This window comes from Telmatherina bonti (assembly GCF_933228915.1).
Source record: "Telmatherina bonti genome assembly, chromosome: 3".
In the NCBI taxonomy this organism is placed as follows: Eukaryota; Metazoa; Chordata; class Actinopteri; order Atheriniformes; family Telmatherinidae; genus Telmatherina; species Telmatherina bonti.
This window is the reverse complement of record NC_136621.1, coordinates 18836097-18856384: the sequence shown is the minus strand read 5'-3', so window position 1 is coordinate 18856384 and position 20288 is coordinate 18836097. Positions and strand designations below refer to the sequence as shown.

General features: G+C 39.7%; 1 protein-coding gene across 3 annotated transcripts in view; it reads right to left on the bottom strand.

The window, feature by feature from the left end:
* crebbpa (CREB binding lysine acetyltransferase a) overlaps window positions 1–20288 on the bottom strand; it is a 56710-nt gene that overhangs the window by 14386 nt on the left and 22036 nt on the right. For 2 of the 3 annotated variants that reach the window (XM_079264582.1, XM_079264584.1), the window contains exons 3-14: window positions 17350–17529; window positions 16672–16927; window positions 13348–13461; window positions 12139–12405; window positions 7974–8073; window positions 7651–7788; window positions 7388–7505; window positions 7017–7188; window positions 5880–5942; window positions 4928–5049; window positions 3205–3405; window positions 2081–2260 (exon numbers count right to left, since the gene is read on the bottom strand). In XM_079264582.1, coding sequence (XP_079120708.1) covers window positions 2081–2260; window positions 3205–3405; window positions 4928–5049; window positions 5880–5942; window positions 7017–7188; window positions 7388–7505; window positions 7651–7788; window positions 7974–8073; window positions 12139–12405; window positions 13348–13461; window positions 16672–16927; window positions 17350–17529 — 1911 coding nt within the window. The remainder of the gene's footprint in view (window positions 1–2080; window positions 2261–3204; window positions 3406–4927; window positions 5050–5879; window positions 5943–7016; window positions 7189–7387; window positions 7506–7650; window positions 7789–7973; window positions 8074–12138; window positions 12406–13347; window positions 13462–16671; window positions 16928–17349; window positions 17530–20288) is intronic. The other variant, XM_079264583.1, reaches the window with a different exon arrangement.

Sequence of the window (20288 nt, the reverse complement as noted above, 5' to 3'; positions counted from 1 at the left end):
CGTTGTTAACAGCCAGACGAATGATCAAACACCACTGAATAAATGACACTGGGTAAAAACCAATGGTGAATTTCAGCATAATATGCAATAAATGTAATTATCAAAAGAAAAACACATTTTCCTCTTCAATTATTTTAAGAATTTAGACTTTTTTTTTCTGGGAAACTTTGTGGCCAAAGAAACCGAGGCACAAAAACGGCTATAAAATAACCACACTTTTTTTTTTTGCTTTTATGTTTACCCAGTAAATCATTTTAACAACTTGCCTCCTGCTCAAAAATACTAAACACTGATTCAAGTTAATGATGCCAATTTATTTAGATATCAGAAAATCCCTGAGATGTCTCATGGTAAAAGTATACATGCATAATAAAACTGCTGTAAAATGATAGGAAATCTATATTTTTCTCTGCTTTTTTTGTAACTCATTTCAACACCTTCAGACCTTTTTAAACTCACTATTTCAACTATTTTAAGTTTTTTAATGCTTTAAATGCCTGTTAGACTGTTTGAAGGATTCATTATTCATTAAAAATACATAGAAAACATCACTTATTTTCTTTAAAATAAAAAAAGAGGGCTGAAATATCTTTGACAGATGACAAGAAAGATGTTTACTAGAAAACACTATTTACAGAAGAGCAATATAAAGCTACGTTTGTGGTAAACATTTGTGGGATGACAAACAGAACATATTTATTCAGTAATATTCTGTTAATATTTAGCATCCCAGTTTCCCCAGTCAGCCTGGAGGACGCCTCCTGGTCAAATGTGGAATCTTGCACACACAACTCAATCCCACAGTCTTTTCTATAGTGCCACCACACTGACTACCTCATTTTAATTGTGTAATACGGTAGAATCACATCAGTGACATGTTTGCATCAATGTGACCAATCAGCAACGGCAAAGCCAGAAAAGTTTGTGACGCTGAATGACTGACACCTGTTGTCGTCCAATCAAACTGATGGTAGGAAATGCCAGGTTAGCCCAAAGTACAATGGGAAATGTAGTTGTTTTACGAAATGTAGTTTTATGCCAGTGGATTAAAGTTGGTAAGACAGAATACATAATGATGTTTTTCAAACGTGAAGCATAAATCCAGCCTTCATTTAACTCGAGTGAATCTTGGTCATAGTGAGATTAAACTGACATGTTTCAGTAGAGGTGTGTTTGTCCATTTCCATGCCACTGGGTGGACACGAGGGTCCAATATTTTTCTTTACGACCTTTTTGCAGATTTGTTTACTTGGTGTTTGTTTATTGTCTAACCTGTGTTTGATGGCTATGGCATTGAATTTTATGAGCTTTTTGCTATGAGTCTGGACGTTCTGTGAATACAAAACGTCTTTTTTTTTTTTTTTTTTTTTTTTAAATACTCACACACAGTTACACCTGTGAAAATGGGATATTTACTCCAGCAGCTCTTGGTACCAGGAGCTTAGGGTGGAAGAGGTTAAGATAGTTCCAACACCCAACACCATAGTGACTAGCCCATAATACTGTCTTAACTATGCAGATGACATCTTACAGTCCAACTATTCTACCTTTGTCATACAAATGCTTCTTCCCAGAATGTCAGGGATTTGCAGAGTATACATTCCTCATCTAAATTACTTTAGAATTATAACAAGGACAATTTTATTAACTTTTATTAAACCAAAACTGAAATGCTGCTTTTTAGCTAGAAATATGCCTATGGACATAAAAACAGCGTCTGATGGAGAACCAAAATCATTAACGTCCACTTCTGCCAAGATCATTTTACACATGGTAGTTTTACAAGGTTTCACCACAAACAGCCACAGCTAACAGATTAACCAGTTACTCGTGAACTTGGCGAGATAGACTAACCCATTGATAAATGTTAAATGACTGTAAGAACTGATTGTAAAATACATGGATGCAAACATCAGACAACATGAGACTTATCCTCCAGAAAAATGACAGATTTTCAGAAATGACAAATATAAGCCGATTAGATTTTCTTCCAAACTCCACGGTCTTTGACCATCTGGCAAGAAGTTCCATTCAAGCATATTAGTTGTTTGCCTGTATTCGAACATGTTGCCTTATTTACCTCCATCTTGGGCTCAGTTTTCCCACCAGCAGCCTCAAACTCCTGTTGGTCATGATGTGTTTCTGCTTTGACCTCCTGAGTTGGTAGATCAGCTCCAACATGCTGCGAGTGCAGGTCGGCGCTGGCCGCTGAGGCTGGCGTAGGCACCCGGTTATCCAGACTGGCTCCAGGCTGTGAAAGCTGAGATGCAAAGAAAAGGAAGAAGAGAGGGGCAGAGAAAAATAAAAGATCAAATACAAGATATTGGCCAGATTTTTTTTTTCTTTTCATGCAGAGCTGTAGCTATGACATGAATGCATGACTCCTCCAGTCATTTCTCCAACAGGTTGAAAGATGTGACATTCCCATGGTGATGGAGGCTACACACAGTGGTGAAGATGAAGTTATTAGAAAGATGGGTGTGAATCGGATGGGTTTATAAATGGCAATCAAGAGGGATGGGAATTTTCACGGGGAAGGAGGGGGATCAAAGTGGAGGGCATGCGGAGGGACTCAGTCTCACCGGCGTGGTAGGGGGCTGAGACGGGGGCTGCGTCTGTGCTGCTGCAGGGAGCTCCGCCTGGGGTTGGGGCTGAGTGGGGCAGGGTGGGGTGGCACCCTGGGCTGGGGCTGGGGCAGGGCCGGGGAGGGTAGGGGTGGAACTGCGGCTGGAGGACTGAGGGTGTGGCAAGTTAGTGCCCCCCCCAGCCGTGGAGATAGAGGAGGTAGTAGGCGGAGGCGTGGCGTGCAAGGGGGTTTGGGAAGAGGCTAGTTGAGGGCCCAGCGAGGGGCCAAGTGCATTCATGGGGATGTTAGCGCTCTGCTGCTGCTGCTGTTGGAAAGAAGGACACACACAAAGAGCAGGCAGACACACAGACAAGATAAGCAGACAAACACATAAGATCAAACAGACAACACTACAATTAACTGGAGGTTTAGAGGGCTAAGTATGATGAGTATGATCAAGTCAAGAGCAATTAGTGTGTAAAATGACTGGTTAATGTAGCTTTATTTTACTTCCATGACAACTACATCACATTAACACACCTTTGATGCAGTTCAAAGACAGAAATGGTCCAATCCAAGCCAGTTATGCTGTCTGTTTTACAACAGTTCCACACCACTCAGGTCTCTACATGTCTCACCTGAGTGACAGCAGCCTGTGCCGGTGGCTGGCCCAAACCAGGCCCCACGGTGACATTCATAGCAGCCGATGTAGCAACTGCACTGGGAGGGAACTGAGTCTGAGGCATGAACTGTCCCTGACTTGCTGTCTGGCCCACCATGTTGCCGTGTCCAGCCATCAGGCCTTGGGCCTGGGGCATTCTTGAAGGAGACAGTCCCATCTTGAAAGAAAAAAAAAATGATGTCACAATGAGAAGAGTACCAAGCCTCATTTCTACAGAGCAGTTTGGATTGGTCCAGTTCAGATGGGACGTTTTAGAATTGTCCAGGCAATTCAGGTGAGTATTTCCACTGCAGGTGGAACCGCCACCATGCATACAGCAGTTTAAGACCAAAAGTGTTGTGTGGGGTTATATAAGTGCAATGACAACAACAATGAAGAAAAACAGCAAAAGCTTGGAAATTTTCTCATTCCAGAGCCGACCAGACCTTACTGTTGTTTGCATGCATCCTTTTACAATTTATTTTTCCAATGTCAACTGAACCGTGTACTGAAAGGAAATGGCAATATTGTGACACCAGTAGCTCCACCTTAACTATACCGTACCATTTCCTATGGCTCAACTGAAGGGGGCCCAGAAATGGTGTGGTGTGGATCAGTTGTACCGTACAAGTTTATCATAGAAACACACCAAATAGCTTTCCGTACCATACTGAAGCGATCAGTGGAAACGGAGCTTTAGTGGCTTTTCAGCAACCCACAAACATCAATAACGACAGGAAAAAAGCTCATCACAGTTTTACATTTTCTATGCCAGGGCTCACACTCTGGTCCTCAAGAGCAACCCTCCTGCAGGTTTTAGTGTTTGCCTGCTGCACACTAGTGTGTGGACCTACATTTTTTCATATTCCTGGTTCTGGCACCGAGCTTTATAAAGATGAGTATGTGTGTGACTTTGAACTCTTTCTCATTGCTGCAACACACCAGACCAACATCAATGGCTCTTTACAAGGCAGGTGCAGAGGATGACAAGTTGTTTGAGAACCTTTTAAATTTGAATTAAGAGTGTTGAACCAGGGAAACACTAAAACCTGTTGGATGGTTACTTTTGAGGACAGGAGTTGATGACCCCTGTTCTATGCTGTCCTGTTAACAGTCATTTGAAATGAACTTGTTTTGAAGATTTAAGGGGGAAACCTAAAACATTTATTCAAATGAAACAGCTTGAAACTATATTTGTACAACAGTCTTAAGAGCATTGCCTTTAGTCAAACATTTTAACATGATTTTTTCCTATCAGAGGGTCTTTCAGCTTAATAAGCATTACAGAAACTTTTGTATAACACAAGTTGTCACAAAGTTTTGGCATGTTCAATCATTCAGACACAGAAAAGTCTAAACAGTATTCATATTATTAGAAGTATCAATATTATATGCAGTAATAGTGGCATAGCACATTTTACATACATAACAAAGGTGCAATGGAGGTAATCTACTTAATAATGGTCTTCTACTTCCTTGATATGCATTTGTTTCCCACCTGTCAGTGTAAGCCCATTCTTTAATGTTTTAGTTGCTTCCTAATCTGGCTTTTGTTCTTTAAAAAGATAAATGAATAAAGCAAATGCCAAGTCTGAACCAAACTTGACCTGTCAATTACATCTATGATACAACTGAGGTTGCTAGTGCTACATAAAAGGTTATGTGTATAGTGATTCTCCGGGTCCCTGTCCCCTTCTTACCGCTGGTACTGAGCCCATGTTCATTTGCTGTGGGTGGTTCATCGGAGAGGCAGCTCGAGCTCCCATTGGTGCCTGAGACATCTGGGCGTTGTGCAGAGTCATGTTGTTGAACTGGTTGATTCCTATTTTAAAGTAAATACAGTAATTATAAGATCAAACTGTTCAGACATAAACACACATATATAAACCGAGATTAAAGCCTTCACATCAGATATTATGAAACATGTAGCATTGGTCCTCAAATCTGCACTATATAACTATTCAAGTACCTTTGACACATTAAGTTTGTTTCATTCACAACTTAAATGATTTTTCAAAGATATTAGAAGCACTCTGATACCGCACTTTTTTTTTTTTTTGCCAATAATTATGTGCATTCATTTCTTGTTATATGCTTTAATGGCAAAATTGTCCTTATGTTCCCTTTAACTAAAAAATACTTTGGATCCAGACAGATGCAGATAGAAGCTATTGTTCCTGATTCCATTTATGAGATTTTCTGAAAATTTAACCAAAAATTGTCCACATTTTCCAGACCAATGCCACAGAATACAATCATAAAATAAGCATCTTCCTTTTACGCTTAACTACGTAATTACTCTCTCCCACTTTTTTTTTTCTTTTTTGTCAGTTGTCATTATGTCACAAAATGAGACTTTTTCTGCACTGTAATAAGTGGATTCATGCTTTCGAATGCAAGGTTACTCCTTCCGATCTTATGAAAGCCACTATCAAGCAGGCTTTCAATGTATGTATGCTCCAACACATCTGACTCAATTAGCCATTGTGCAGAACATGATAGGCTGTTGGAGCAATTTAATTTGTTTTTTGAAAACCTGTTGGATTGTGGCTCTCATTGTACCAGAATAAGTAACCCTGGTCTAATGTGTTATCAGATAGCTATTTATTTCATTTGATCTGTTATGAGTATGTTGCAACATTTTAAGATTACCTTGTGAAACTTGCATGCGATTCATGATCTGATTTGGCATGTTTGGCAGAGAAACGGGCCCATCTGTGAAATGTATAGAAATAATAAAAACACCTTCAAAAAGGACAACTTGCACAATATGTTCACAGATTAATGACTTCCACAATTCCAACCATTATCATATTTTCCACACCATAAGGCACACTTAAAAGCCTTTCATTTTCTCAAAAATTGATGGTGCACCTTTGTACTCTGTGTGCCTTATGTGCGCACAGAGTTCCAAATGTCCTGTGAAAAATTCAGTGAACCAAATGAATTGGGAGTTCGTCATAATTCCTGGAGGATTAACAAAAGTCCAACTGCTGGACATTGGTGTAAACATGGCGTTTAAAGGGCATTTGCAAGCATCATGGGAGCGATGGATAAGAGACGGCAAACACACCTTTACGAAGACTGGGAAGCAGCGTTGGGCGAGTTACGCCACCATATGTAAATGGATTTTACATGCCTGGGCTAAAGTATCTCCTTTGACTGTTGTCTGAGCTTTTGCAAAAGCCGGTATCATTGCTGAACATCCACCCAGCGACGGGACTGACTCCGACAATAACGAGAAATAACCCAGTATGCTTGATTGCAAAATTTCCCAGCTGTTCACTTCAGATACAGAAGACGAGAACTTTGATGGATTTGTGACAACAGATCAAAAAATAAAGTGTGTATTTTTAAATACATACCATAGTTGAATAAAGTTCAACCAGACTCACTGTTTTGCTTTTGTTACTTTGATTTAGCATGCGTTCAGTAATATGGTGCACCTTATGTATGACTTTAGCACAGAAATAGACTCCGTAATTGATGCTGCACCTTATAATCTAGGGCGCCTTTTGGCCCGAAAAATATGGTAAAAGAACAAAGCCGCACAATTCTACTAAATATATTTTGTTTACAAGATAAGGATCTCAAAAGAATACTGTAAAACATCCGAAAACAGCTCATTAGCCTACAAGACAAGTCAAAAGTGGATAAAACAACTGGACTTAAAACTTACGACTACTGGAGAATTTATGGTTTGCAAGGAAAACCCCAACCACTCTCAACATAAATCTTTTTTGAATTTGTAACAGATTCTATTGTTATGCAAAATAAAGGTGCACTCACTCTGTGGCCTTGGGCCCAATGCATTCGGCTGCTGAAGACCAGGTTGCTGCGTCCCCTGAGCAGCCATTGGCGCTTGGTTTATGATCTGCTTCTGTAGCCTTGAACGCCTCTTCTCCTCCAGCTCCTTTTGAATTTTGTATATTTTCTCAGCCAAGAAGTGATAGTACTCATCCTGAAGAGAAATAAGTATGAAGTGTTGGGAAGATCTAAAATGGCAAATTGCATTGTGTATACGGTAAACTTTAAAGTTAATATATTCAGATCATCACTTGTGTTTTGTTTTGATTGTTGACCAATCAAAATGGTTTTTACATATTTTTTTGTCCCCCCCCCCCCCTTTTTAAAAAAAAAAAAATTCTAATTAAACTTACCCGGCTGTTGGCCGACTCATACATGTCCCCCTCTACCTTTCGGGCATAGGCCACAAGATTTTCCATTCGTCTGTCCTTCAAAGCTGCCGGGTCAGGGGTAGGGAATATGGCTTGTACTCTGCCAAACATGAGCAGATGTGTAGCAATTATTAATCTCTGGTAATTTCCGACATCACATTTCAAAACCTTACTTTTGAATAAAATTGTTTCATGAAAGACTGAAAGGTAGCAGGTGAATCTTTCCAGCTCAGGATTACACTTACAGTTTGTGTACGAGGTGATTGCGCAGGTCCTGAGTGACATGCTCATGCCAGGCTTTCCTAGTGCCTGTGGCAGAGACAGGTGCTGCTGTGGGTAGGCTGCCCATTGAGCCCACAGATGATCCATCTGACAGCAGCTGACTGCAATTAAATGATAGAAATGTTACATTGAAACATAATACATGCCTTATTATTATTGCATTATTCTGTCATTACAAGAGGGGATCAAATAGCCATTTACAGTCCAAAATGTTACTTTCAGTTTTTTTGTAACATTTTGGGATCAACAAAAGCACTCTAGTAAGTTGTCGAAGGTAGGAACTGACTTGTTAGTGTTGAGTGTGTTGGGAAGGGAGTCTGTGTGAAGGTTTGTCTGTTCTGAAGTGGTCACACCCATTGTCCCACCTCCAAGAGTCATCTGGTTACCTGTAAATAGATAATGGTGTTAACATATAACATTAATTTAGTTCAGACTAATTTACAGCTTAATTTTGTCATCTCCTTCAGATAGCTCTTGATCATCTCCAATCTCTCTTAACTCGTACACGCCTCAGTCTTTGCCGACTTGGCATGAACAGAATATTTATTACTTTTACTTGTTGATTCTTTGAGCTGCACCAGTGTAATAAGTCTATTTGGTGGCTCGACTACATGCGGTATCCTGTCATCTCTGTCTCATCTATTTAATTTCTGTCCATTTGACAAGAGTTCCATTAAATTTCAGACCCCTCTAACATATATATATATATATATATATATATATATATATATATATATGGAGAGATAGAGAGAGAGAGAGAGATATAGGGAGAGAGAGATAGAGAGAGATATATATATATTTATACACTACTCACAAAAAGTTAGGGATATTCAACTTTCAGGTGAAATTTCACAACAAGCCTAAAATGCATTCAAACCTGTACAGGTGAACTTAATGTGATCTTCTCTAAGCTTTTAAATGCACATGTCCAACTGTTAAATGTTTCAATAAATTTTGCACAAGTTGCTGTTCTCTAACAAGGAGCTTAACGGCAAAAATCACGGCAGGTGTGTGATCCTTGAATTGACCAATAAATGTCCTGATTCAATTAGAGCTGGTGTTTAAACAGTTGTCCTCATCATGCTGTTCACATTTTGACATCATGAGACCAAGACGACACCTAACAATGGAACAACAGTCCCTTGCCATTGCGATGCTTCAAACAGGACGTTCTCAGACAGAAGTGGCCACTGAGCTTGGAGTGTCACAGAGTGTCATCAGCAGGTTGCAACAGAGATATGGAGAGACTGGAAGAGTCACAGAAAGGCCTAGAAGTGGACGTCCTTTGGCCACATCCCGTGCTGATGACCGCTACATTGTGAACACTGCCCTGAGAAACCGGATGATGAATGCCACTCAACTCCAGGCACGTTTAAGAGAGGTGAGAGGCACCCAAGTGTCACGTCAGACCATTCGAAACCGTTTCCATCAGCGTGGTCTGCGTGCTAGACGACCTGCACGGGTACCTGACCACACCACCAGGCACAGGCATCATCGTCTTGCATGGGCCAGGGAGCATTTACGCTGGACGAGGAACCAGTGGGCCTCAGTGCTGTTCTCTGATGAAAGTCGATTCACACTGAGCAGAAATGATGGCCGGCAACGATGTTGGAGACGTCAGGGAGAGCGCTATGCATCAGCCACTGTTGTCACCAGGCGAGCTTTTGGTGGTGGCGGTGTTACAGTGTGGGCAGGGGTGTGTCCACTTGGTACAGAACTGCCCTACACTTTGTGAATGGTACAGTGACAAGCCCATACTACCTGAATAACATCATTAATCCAGTGATTGTGCCCCTACATGAACAGCACAGGCCTAATTTCATCTTCATGGACGACAATGCTCCTGCTCATCGAGGCCGCATCATCAGGGAACGGCTGTTGGAGACTGGTGTACCTCAAATGGAATGGCCTGCCGTCGTGTAGAGGCTCGAAACCCTGCACCCCAGAACCTCAATGACCTGAGGGCTGCCCTTCAAGAAGAGTGGGATGCCATGCCTCAGCAGGCAATAAGTTGCCTTGTGAACAGCATGAGATGTCGTTGTCAAGCTGTAATTGATGCTCAAGGGCACATGACGAGATATTGAGACGTTCCAATTTTTTTGTTGTGGTGTAACTACCACTGTTGTTACCTTTTGTGTTGAATGAATTTTTTGAGATGAGGAAATCAGTCGTGCATCCTTCTACTTAAATGTCTTACTTTTATGATATTATATCACTGTAGCATGAACATATTGCATTTTCCATAAATTTCACCTGAAAGCCAAATATCCCTAACTTTTTGTGAGTAGTGTATATATAGATATATATATATATATATATATATATATATATCTATATAGATATATATAGAGATATAAATATATATATATATATATAGAGACAGACATATATAGACAGACAGACATATATAGACAGACAGACAGACAGACATATATAGACAGACAGACAGACAGACAGACAGACAGACAGACAGATAGATAGATAGATAGATAGATAGACACACATACACTGTTCAAAAAAAAGATCAAGGGAACACCTAAACAACACAATGCAACTCCAAGTCGACCACACTTCTGTAAAATCAAACTGTCCACTTCGGAAGCAACAGTGATTAACAATCAATTTCACATGCGGTTGTGCAAATGGAATAGGCAACAGGTGGAAATTATAGGCAATTGGCAAGACACACCTAATAAAAGGAGTGGTTCTGCAGGTGGTGACCACAGACCACTTCTCAGCTCCGATGCTTTCTGGAGGAGGCCGTGGGAGGGCAACAACCCAGCAGCAGGACCGTTACCTCCTTCTTTGTGCAAAGAGGAACAGGAGGAGCACCGCTGCGAGAGCCCTGCAAAATGAGCTCCAGCAGGCCATAAATGTGCATGTGTCTGCTCAAACAGTCAGAAACAGACTCCATGAGGGTGGTATGAGGGCCTGATGTCCACAGGTGGGGGTTGTGCTTACAGCCCACCACCGTGCAGGATTTTTGGCATTTGCCAGAGAACACCAAGTTCGGCAAATTTACCACTGGCGCCCTGTGCTCTTCACAGATGAAAGCAGGTTCACACTGAGCACATGTGACAGACGTGACAGAGTCTGGAGACGTCATGAAGAACGTTCTGCTGCCTGCAACATCCCCCAGCATGACCGGTTTGGCAGTGGGTCAGTAATGGTGTGGGGTGGCATTTCTTTGGAGGGCTGCACAGCCCTCCATGTGTTCGCCAGAGGTAGCCTGACTGCCATTAGGTACTGAGATGAGATCCTCAGACCCCTTGTGGGACCCTATGTTGGTGCGGTTGGCCCTGGGTTCCTCCTAATGCAAGACAATGCTAGACCTCATGTGGCTGGAGTGTGTCAGCAGTTCCTGCAACAGGAAGGCATTGATGTTATGGACTGGCCCGCCCGTTCCCCAGACCTGAATCCAATTGAGCACATCTGGGACATCATGTCTCGCTCCATCCACCAACGCCAAGTTGCACCACAGACTGTCCAGGAGTTGGTGGATGCTTTAGTCCAGGTCTGGGAGGAGATCCCTCAGGAGAACATCCGCCATCAGGAGAACAACCAAACATCAGGACTATGCCCAGGCGTTGTAGGGAGGTCATACAGGCATGCGAAGGCCACACACACTACTGAGCCTCATTTGGACTTGTTTAAAGGACATTACATCAAAGTTGGATCAGCCTGTAGTGTGTTTTTCCACTTTTACTTTGAGTATAACTCCAAATCCAGACCTCCATGGGTTGATACTTTTGATTTTCATTGATTTTTGTGTGATTTTGTTCTCAGCACATTCCACTATGGAAAGAACAAAGTATTTAATAAAAGTATTTCATTCAGATCTACGTGTTACTTTAGTGTTCCCTTTATTTATTTTTTTAGCTCTATATATATATATATATATATATATATATATATATATATATATATATATATATATATATATATATATATATATATATATGTATATATATGCATGCATGCAGTGAGAGCAGAGCATCACCTCTGCTCCATGACCGGACGGAGTGAAACGCACAAAGTTGCAACTTGCTTATTCCCTTCCTTGTTTACATATTACTCCCTGTTAATGAATAGTGCTAATGGAAACATGTTCAAAGTTTGATAACATGTAGAACAGACAGGTATTAAAGTAGCCTAATTAAAATGACATTTTAACTCTGTCCAGTTTTTGCCAGGAAAATTTGGTTTCTTTTCCTTTTTTGAATCAAAATGCAATTCAATAAATTTTTCCAGACATGACTAGAGCTCGAGTTAATAATATTGTTTGTATCTATTATTTGATTTAGACATTCACTAAAATCTATTTAAATTAAAAAGATTTTTTTTTATTATGAGATTAAAATGCAATTAATCCAGTATGAAAATTCATACATGATAAAATAACTCAGCAGTATGTTCTGCTTCAGGTACTGATTCTGCCTAATGGACTTTACCAATAGCGCCGATGGGTCTCATCTGCTGTTGAAGCTGCTGTTGTTGGGCCTGGGAGTTCTGAGCACCTGCAGTCTGTCCTGGGACCTGCTGGGCCTGAGCTTGTCCAGTGGCCTGGCTGCTATAGGGCAAACCAAGTGCGGCGTAGGCTCTCTGCATGGAGCTGGGGTCTATAGGTGCTGGGGGATTGATGTTGGGAGCAGCGGGCTGGCCCACACCAACAGAAGACATGGAGTTCTGGAGACCCGTATTTGGGGAACTCAGCATAGCTGGGGACAGAGACAAAGACATCAGTTTAAAACATCCAAATATAATGTGGTGACTAAACTGGTACCAGAATGCAGTGTTGTCCATCTTGCAGATTTCAATACAACACCATATGTAAACATAAAACAAATGCTGTATACTTTTATATTCCCAAAAAATATGAAAATATGTTTTATTGAAAGCAAAAAAAACAAAAAAAACAACTAATACAACACAGGCAAATTATATAAAATAAAATAAACATTGTGTATTTGACCTCTGACCAGATATAAACATTACATGGCAATCTGATTGGTGTACAGCCATTGGCATAAATCCCCTACACATACTGGACATGTACGAGGTTACTCTCTCTGCGTTTGTACAATGGCTAAAATTGAGGCAAACCAAACAAAACATGGAGCACTCTGTTTGCTTTGGCAGGAGCACAAAAGTTGAACATAACCATCTTTAAGATGCAAGGTAAGAAGGGACAGACTGACAATGGTATGCTGATAAGCAATTAAAGATATTCAGCAGTAAAGAAGGAAAGAACACAAAGTTTACACCCCTCAGCCGTAATTATTCCAGAAGACTTCCTGACAACAATTAAATGATAGCTTTAAAAAATAAAATAATAAAGAGTTTGACTAAAAAAAACTGATAAAATTTGGCTGTATTGTAGAATAAGAGTAGCAGCAAGCTAAAAGGGAGAGAGCACACAGAAATAAAGCTGACTCTGGCAACACACACACTAAATCACAGCACTTTGTAGGTCTCGCTGTGACAAAAGAACTGAGGCAGGAAAAACAACTTTTTTGTCCCCCCCCCCCCCCCCCCCCCCCAAGTCCAGGCATTGTGCTTGTTGAGTATTTAACGTAGATAATTTTGTCATTAACCTGCAATTAAGGAAAGGGACTTGACAATGGTTAAGCGATGGTATATTTGACACTGGTAATACTTACGCTGTTGGGTGTGTTTGTCGCTAGCATTCTTCAGCGGCAAGCAGACGGGACAGTCGTGCCGTGTGCAATTTTTCCAGTGGGAGATGATCTGTCTGGATGATGCGCAATGAGCCACTGCAAAGGAAACCAGAGAAAGACCATCAGAAAAACAAGTTTTCAACATTTAATCAGTATTACTGATAACTGTAGTTTTCATATTTGCATTCGAAATCCCAGGTGCTACACTGTTCCATTTTGGTTTCATGTGTTCAAAAATTTGTTGAGTGCAAATAACATTTTTCTTGGTTGCACCTAAAATCACAGGTCTACATGAAGGACTTTAATTCTGTCTCTGAGTGTCTCTCTGTGCATACTGTGTTAGTTTCCTCCTTACCAAAGCTCAGAGAAGAATAACATAGTGATAAAAAAAAAAAAAAAAACAGAAAAGAGGTGCGTCTTCACCTCTGATCCAGTTGTACACCATGTTGTGTTGGTTTGAAATTCAGACCATCATACATGAGACATCTCATTCAGCAAAATAACGACATAGACCAGAACTTAAGAAATGGGAATTGATTATAAAACTATTTGGATGTTAATATCTTTACCAAGCGTTTTTCACTCTGTCTGAACAAATTGAAGCAGAGAAGCAGGATGAGAGGTGAATATGTTTTTGACTACAATGAAACTACAATTTCTACAATGGCGGTGGGTTCTGATGGTTTAGTTGTGCTCGATCTTGTGATTGACACAATGTCTTCATGATGGACACAACATTTTCTACCAACACCAGAAAAAGAAAAAAATTGCGGCTGCTCCTTGCTGGACTGCAAGTGTTTCCATATTCAGCTTCCTAGGGGACTTTTTAAAAAACTGAAAGTTTTGTCTGATTTTCAGCTGGCTGAAATGTTTTCCCATATGCACCCTCTGATGGAAGAGCGGTCACTTTTAGGCATGTACGTGTGTGTGTGTGTACGTATCATGCATGTGGCACCTGGGTGAAACTCACAGAGCAGCTATGACATGTCATCCATGTCTTGATCAGAACACAGATTTTATGTATTATAATCACAAGACAATCATTAAAATGTGTTAAATGGAGTTTGATTCTGTAAAAATTGGGATGCACCTAAACTTTTTGCTGGCTCACCCAAATTCAAAAGGTTGGTGTACCAGTGCAACCAATGAAAAAAGTTAATCTGAAGCCCCGATCAACATATTCTCCATAGGAAGTGTTGTTTCAGGATGAAGATGGTATGTTTTCCAGTTCTTCTTTTTTATATCTATTAACTCAATCACAGTTGAGTCACCACTTGGAATTATACCTTGCGTTGAAATACCTCATGCAACAAACATCAACTCAACCTTCTGGCTGAACAACTTGCAAACAAATTCCTCCGTTTATCAAGACTGACTGAAATCTTATTTCAATATTCTATAGAACTGATTTAAACTATATCATGCCATATGATCAAGTCAGCATAATGGTACATTTCCAAAATTTGGAGTTTCCTGGGGCAGTTTTTCTTAAACCTGCTTGAAGACCCACAGAATATAGTATGATAAAATATATTATAATATATTATAAAATAACACAAAATTATGATCATCTGGTGGAAATGTAAGTACAAAGACTGGAAGTGCAAAGGCAATACAAAACAAAACTTGTCACTTAAATAACTCTTTAAAGGCCAAGATTTGACCTAATGAAAAACTGTTCTTGTAGGCAACATTTAATCTATTCCCAAGTGTATGGAAAATGACTATCTTTCAGAAGAAATCCCAAAAGGACAAAAGCCATGTATGCTAGCTACTTCACCACTTAACATTGTTTCAAACTCACTAAGTACGTGACTGCAAGCTTCAAGAGCAATGCACAAACAAGCACATTTGAACTTCATTATCATTGTGAGAAAGCCAACGCTCCTGGCAAAAAGTCAAACACAGCAGTGTTATCATAATGGGAGAGATAAATGTGCTTTGAAGTACAAATCTCTATAGTTATGTCAAAAGTACAAAAAGGCAAGAATCTCAAACAAGAGGAAATAAACTAGGGTGCAGAAAGCAAAGGGACACACTCACAATTCACATTCCCATGAAAAGGCACAGCATCATTTGCTTATGCATATTCACTTTATTTTGTAAAATCTGAAATGTGGCACGTAAGGTACTACCCACCAATTTACGTCAAATCTGGCTAAATTGTCAAAGCTTTCAATTTGTAAAATTAGCAAGTCTAAAAATAAGAAACCAGAAGAACAATGGTTTTTGCTAACATTTAGGGACAGAAATGGAATTAGTTCTACAACTTGCCATATTTGTTGTAGCACAGAAAATTGCTAATTATTCATCAATTCAGCACCTTCGACTACTCAGAAACTATGTTGTAATACAGTCAGCTATGAAGCTACAAGCACTTTGTTTTGGGCATTTTATTGCATATTATTAGTGCACATTCCTCAAGTGTGTCTCTTGCATGACTAAAGCCTGAGGGGATATGCATCTAAAAAGTGACCAAGTGTATGAAACAGCCCTTTAAAAAGTTATTTTCTGTTGTTCTTTATGGCAAGTTAGGTTGTAATATTGTTTAAACACGTATAGTAGCATTGATTTATCACCATTCAATGCCTTCTTCAAATTGCATGAGAATGAAAATATAATGATTTACCTTGAAATAATTCTTGTCAAATTTAATATTAAACATTATTGTTACCCATCTATCAAAGCAGTATGCATAGCTATGCCAATTGGAAAAAACAGTCTAAAGTAACAGACTATGGGATTCCAATCTGACTAGGTATGCCAAACCAAACAGACCACCAGAAGCTTTTCTCTCTTCCTAAACTGGGATGGAGACATATGAGCTGCTGCTGTTTGTATGTAGTACTACTAATATATTTTGGCTTTAAACAACTTATATGTGGAGTGAGTCCATTCTAATGTCCATAAAAAACAAAATATTTATTGCTCAATAATATTAGCCGATCAATTTTTAACATTTACAAATCAATGATAAATCAGCACGTGACACTAAGATTAATTGAATAAATAGTAAATCCTGTAATCTAAAATGTAGTAAAGACTAAAATGCGCCAATAAACAATTAAAAATTTTGATGATCCAGTTTAGTATGAACAACCACACTAGTCATTTTCACACAGGTCATCGACATGATGGAACCATGTGCTGCATGGTGGCACAGTGGTTAGTATCTATCAATGTCCATTCATAAACTTTTTTTAATTTCTTGGTGAGAAAGTTATGACTTAACAGAAAAAAGCAAAACAATATCTTTTGAAAATGACCGAGCTGATCTTCATGTTGGTTGAGACTGCTTAGACCTACCTTGGCAGGATTTGCCAGCCTGGCAGTGGGTCATGTGGTTGAGGACGTTCTTCATTGTGCGGCAGTGAGGCAGGGCACAAGCCCTTACCTCCCCATTGGCCTGCTCTCGTCGCTGGCACTTGTGCGCATGAAGCAGCAGGACCAGCTGCTGCTGGATCAGCTTGCGCTTCTCTGGGTCTGCTGTGGGACCCGCCGAAGGCACTGCCACACCTCCGCTGCCAGCCAGCGGCAGCATTGCTGCCTGCTGCTGTGGCTGCTGTGTAGAATTAACAGGAGGGGATAAAAAGGTTTTTTTTGCATTACTCAGTGCTCTACATATAGCATAAGTGTTACAGAAGAACATTCAAGCAAATAAGCCTATAAGTAGTCTCTATGGCTACTCTGAACCACAATATGAATAAAGAACAGTTAGTTTTGTAAAAAGACACATCTACACTTGCACATACCATCAAAATGGATTTCATTTGAATATTTATGAAAAAAAGATTAAAATTCATGTTCCAAACTTGATGCCTATTAAAATAATGCAAATTAGGACCCCTTTTGATTCAAAGATAAATTATTCTTGAAACTATTCAATTGAATAGTAAAACAAAAGGCTACAACGGAAAAAATAAATCAAAAACAAATTTGTGTTCATTTGTGTAGGTAAATTGTGAATAGCTGTCAAACACTAACCATGTTTGGCACGCTAGTCACAGCGGCCCCTTTGAGCTCATTAGGAAATGGTGGCAGGCTGTTGGCAAGGGAGGCCTTGTTCTGGAGCTGCTGCTGAGGGTTTAGTTGTTGGCCTGGTCCCGCAGCCCCTTGACCATAAGGTTGAGGCCCAAACGGACCGCCATTGGTACCTATGCCCATCTGCAAACACAGACAAGTGACACAGAAGTAAGTATAATTTTGCAGGGTCCAAATCACAGACAAAAATCTCCTTTAAAGGGTAATTTTTTTCTGAAAGTATTAAACCTATTAACTTATATAGAACGAGTCCGAAAGTCTGGACACACATACATTCATTCTAAATGGTAACCATTCTCACTTTTTTATGAACCATTTACAGTAAACAATGTTCCAACAAAGTTTCTACCATTCCAATGCCAATTTGTCACTACAAGACACCCTCTGCCAGGACAAGCACTATTGCAACTGTGCCAGGATAACTGTGGGTCTTTAATAAGCCAAAAGATGCTCTGGCACCAAGACAGCTGCTCTACATGATACCAACTCGGTTGAAAGATTTCAAACTCTTGACCATAAAGTCAAGCAAGACATTTTTTCCACCTCTTCCCATGACAATTAAATTAAGTTAGTCATGAAGTTGACTCACAAAAACAATGATGCAGCTGGATTGCAAGTTTGGTCAGTAACAGGAAAGCAGGTACAGATTACTAGCAGTGGCTGCGTAAGCCCCCCCCACCATCCAAAAGATCATAAAAGAAGCTTGGTCCTCATGCAGCAACCAGGTTCAAGCTGCAATCAGAGCAGGAGGTGATGACCTCTGCTACATGATGAACCTGAAGCCACAACAGTCTGGCTGGCTGTCAGATATTAATTTCTATTAATGAGGACTGCAGATGAAAACATTTAAAAAGTTCAAAACCACTGTAACAAGTTGAAGACTGGATCTGATAGTTAAATTACTTAAATTGACATTTTAATCTTAGTTGTTTTCAGTTTTGGCCAGAAATATTTTCTATTGTTTTCTACAGTTTTGAATAGAAATTAAATTAAATGTATTTTTTTTAGCCAATAAAAAAGCCTGATATTACAATCGTATTATTATATGTGTCTATTATTTGCTTTTGTCATCCAACAAAATCTATTTAAATATTAAAATAATGTTGCTTTTTGGGCAAATATCATTAATCAAAATTAATTAATTACAAAGCCTGTAATTAATTAGATTCTTTAAAAAAAAAAAAAAAAAAAAAAAAAAAAAAAAATCAAATCCCACCCCTACAATGTGTGACAGAAGAAAGCCCGTTGCTTATCAGAGCCTTGCTTTACACACCGATTTACTTGCTGGTGCTCTCTCACCCACCGAGTGGGAAACCAGACCAAACTGTCAGGCCAGACTGTATCCCCCCTCAGGCTGTTGACACCGCTCCAACAGACCAGATAAAAAAGATCCAGCTGAGACGCCAAGACACTGGCAGCTTTTCAACACAGCTGAGCAAGAGGACACCCACTCTCTCTTAAACCTCCCATTCATCCCCACACCATACATCAGAGATGAAACAGTTATCACCCTACAGATCTGGCTGCCCTGATCCACTCAAGCCACGCCATTTTAAATTAGTTTTTTTTTGTTTTGTTTTGTTATTTTTACAATACCTGTCTATTCCCTTATCTTATCTCCCTTATCAGGAGAAAGTCAGTGAGAAACATGCCCTCCATTTCCCCCATGCAAAAAACTAATCCTGGATAATACAAATGTTTTTATTTGACAAAACATAGATTGTATCTCCCTAAACCCCTTGAAAAAGATATACTGTGGTTGGTGCCACACATACGTCCTCGAATAGTTTCTTAAACAACTCACACCATCTATGTTGTACTTGCATACAGAGCTTCAGCGTCTCGTCTATAAAACAAGAACATGTGGTTGAAGGCTTTTATATGCAAACAGCCAGTTGCATTTTGTGACAAATTTTTAAAAGTGCAGCTAAATGTTTAAAGAAATGTCTCCAATGCAACTTGCAAGTATTCTTGAAAAAAATCTTTTTTTTGTTAAAATTATTATAACAAATAATGCAAAATCAAAGCACATCGAAAAGCTGGGAAAATTCCATTTGGATCATTAACTACAATGCATAATGTGAGCACTTCAAGGCTGTTTTGGCTGTTCATCACCAATGAAGTGCACATTTCTCTAACACTATTTTGATTTTTGCAATGCAAGGATCACCAGACACCCCCCCACCCCCCCCCAAAAAAAGAAAAATCCTCAATTATCCATTACCCATCTTTTATGGCCGATTGTGACACTGATCGACTCCTTGCATAACTGTGTAGTGCAGCTCAGCAACAGACTTTGAGCAGAGATTCCTTTTTAATTTTTCACAAAATCTGTATTTCCTATTGCAGCTTGAACACTCAGGGTAGGGAAGTTTGAATGAGGCTGCTTTCCTTTTTCTTACTAATACTTCAAAAACTAAAACTCTTTTTGCATTGCTGAAATTGTACATCGCCCCACTTTTGGGGAGGTTTTCTATTGTGGCAAGAATTGTATTACCAAAGGATACTGTTTTTTTCCCTTTTATTTGGCACATCTCAGACAAAGTTTCAACCCAGCTAAACCAATTCTTAAGAGACATAAAAAAGACAACCATCACTGATTGGTTAGAGAGAATTCCTTGCAATGTAAGACAATATCTATGCAGATTTTTTTTTTAAATGAAGTCCTGGAGCCTCATTTATAAACCCTGCGTAGCGGTGCAAAAAACTTCCCGATTCTTAAAGCAGTGCAACCACATCTCCTACGTCCGTTTCACTTTATGAATAGACTATAACTGGCGTATGCCAGATCTTGTATGTGCTACAGCTTTATAAATGAGGCCCCTGGTCCTTAATCACTGTATCAGAGGTTGCTCTAAACTTAAGGCCAGAAAACTCCTCAT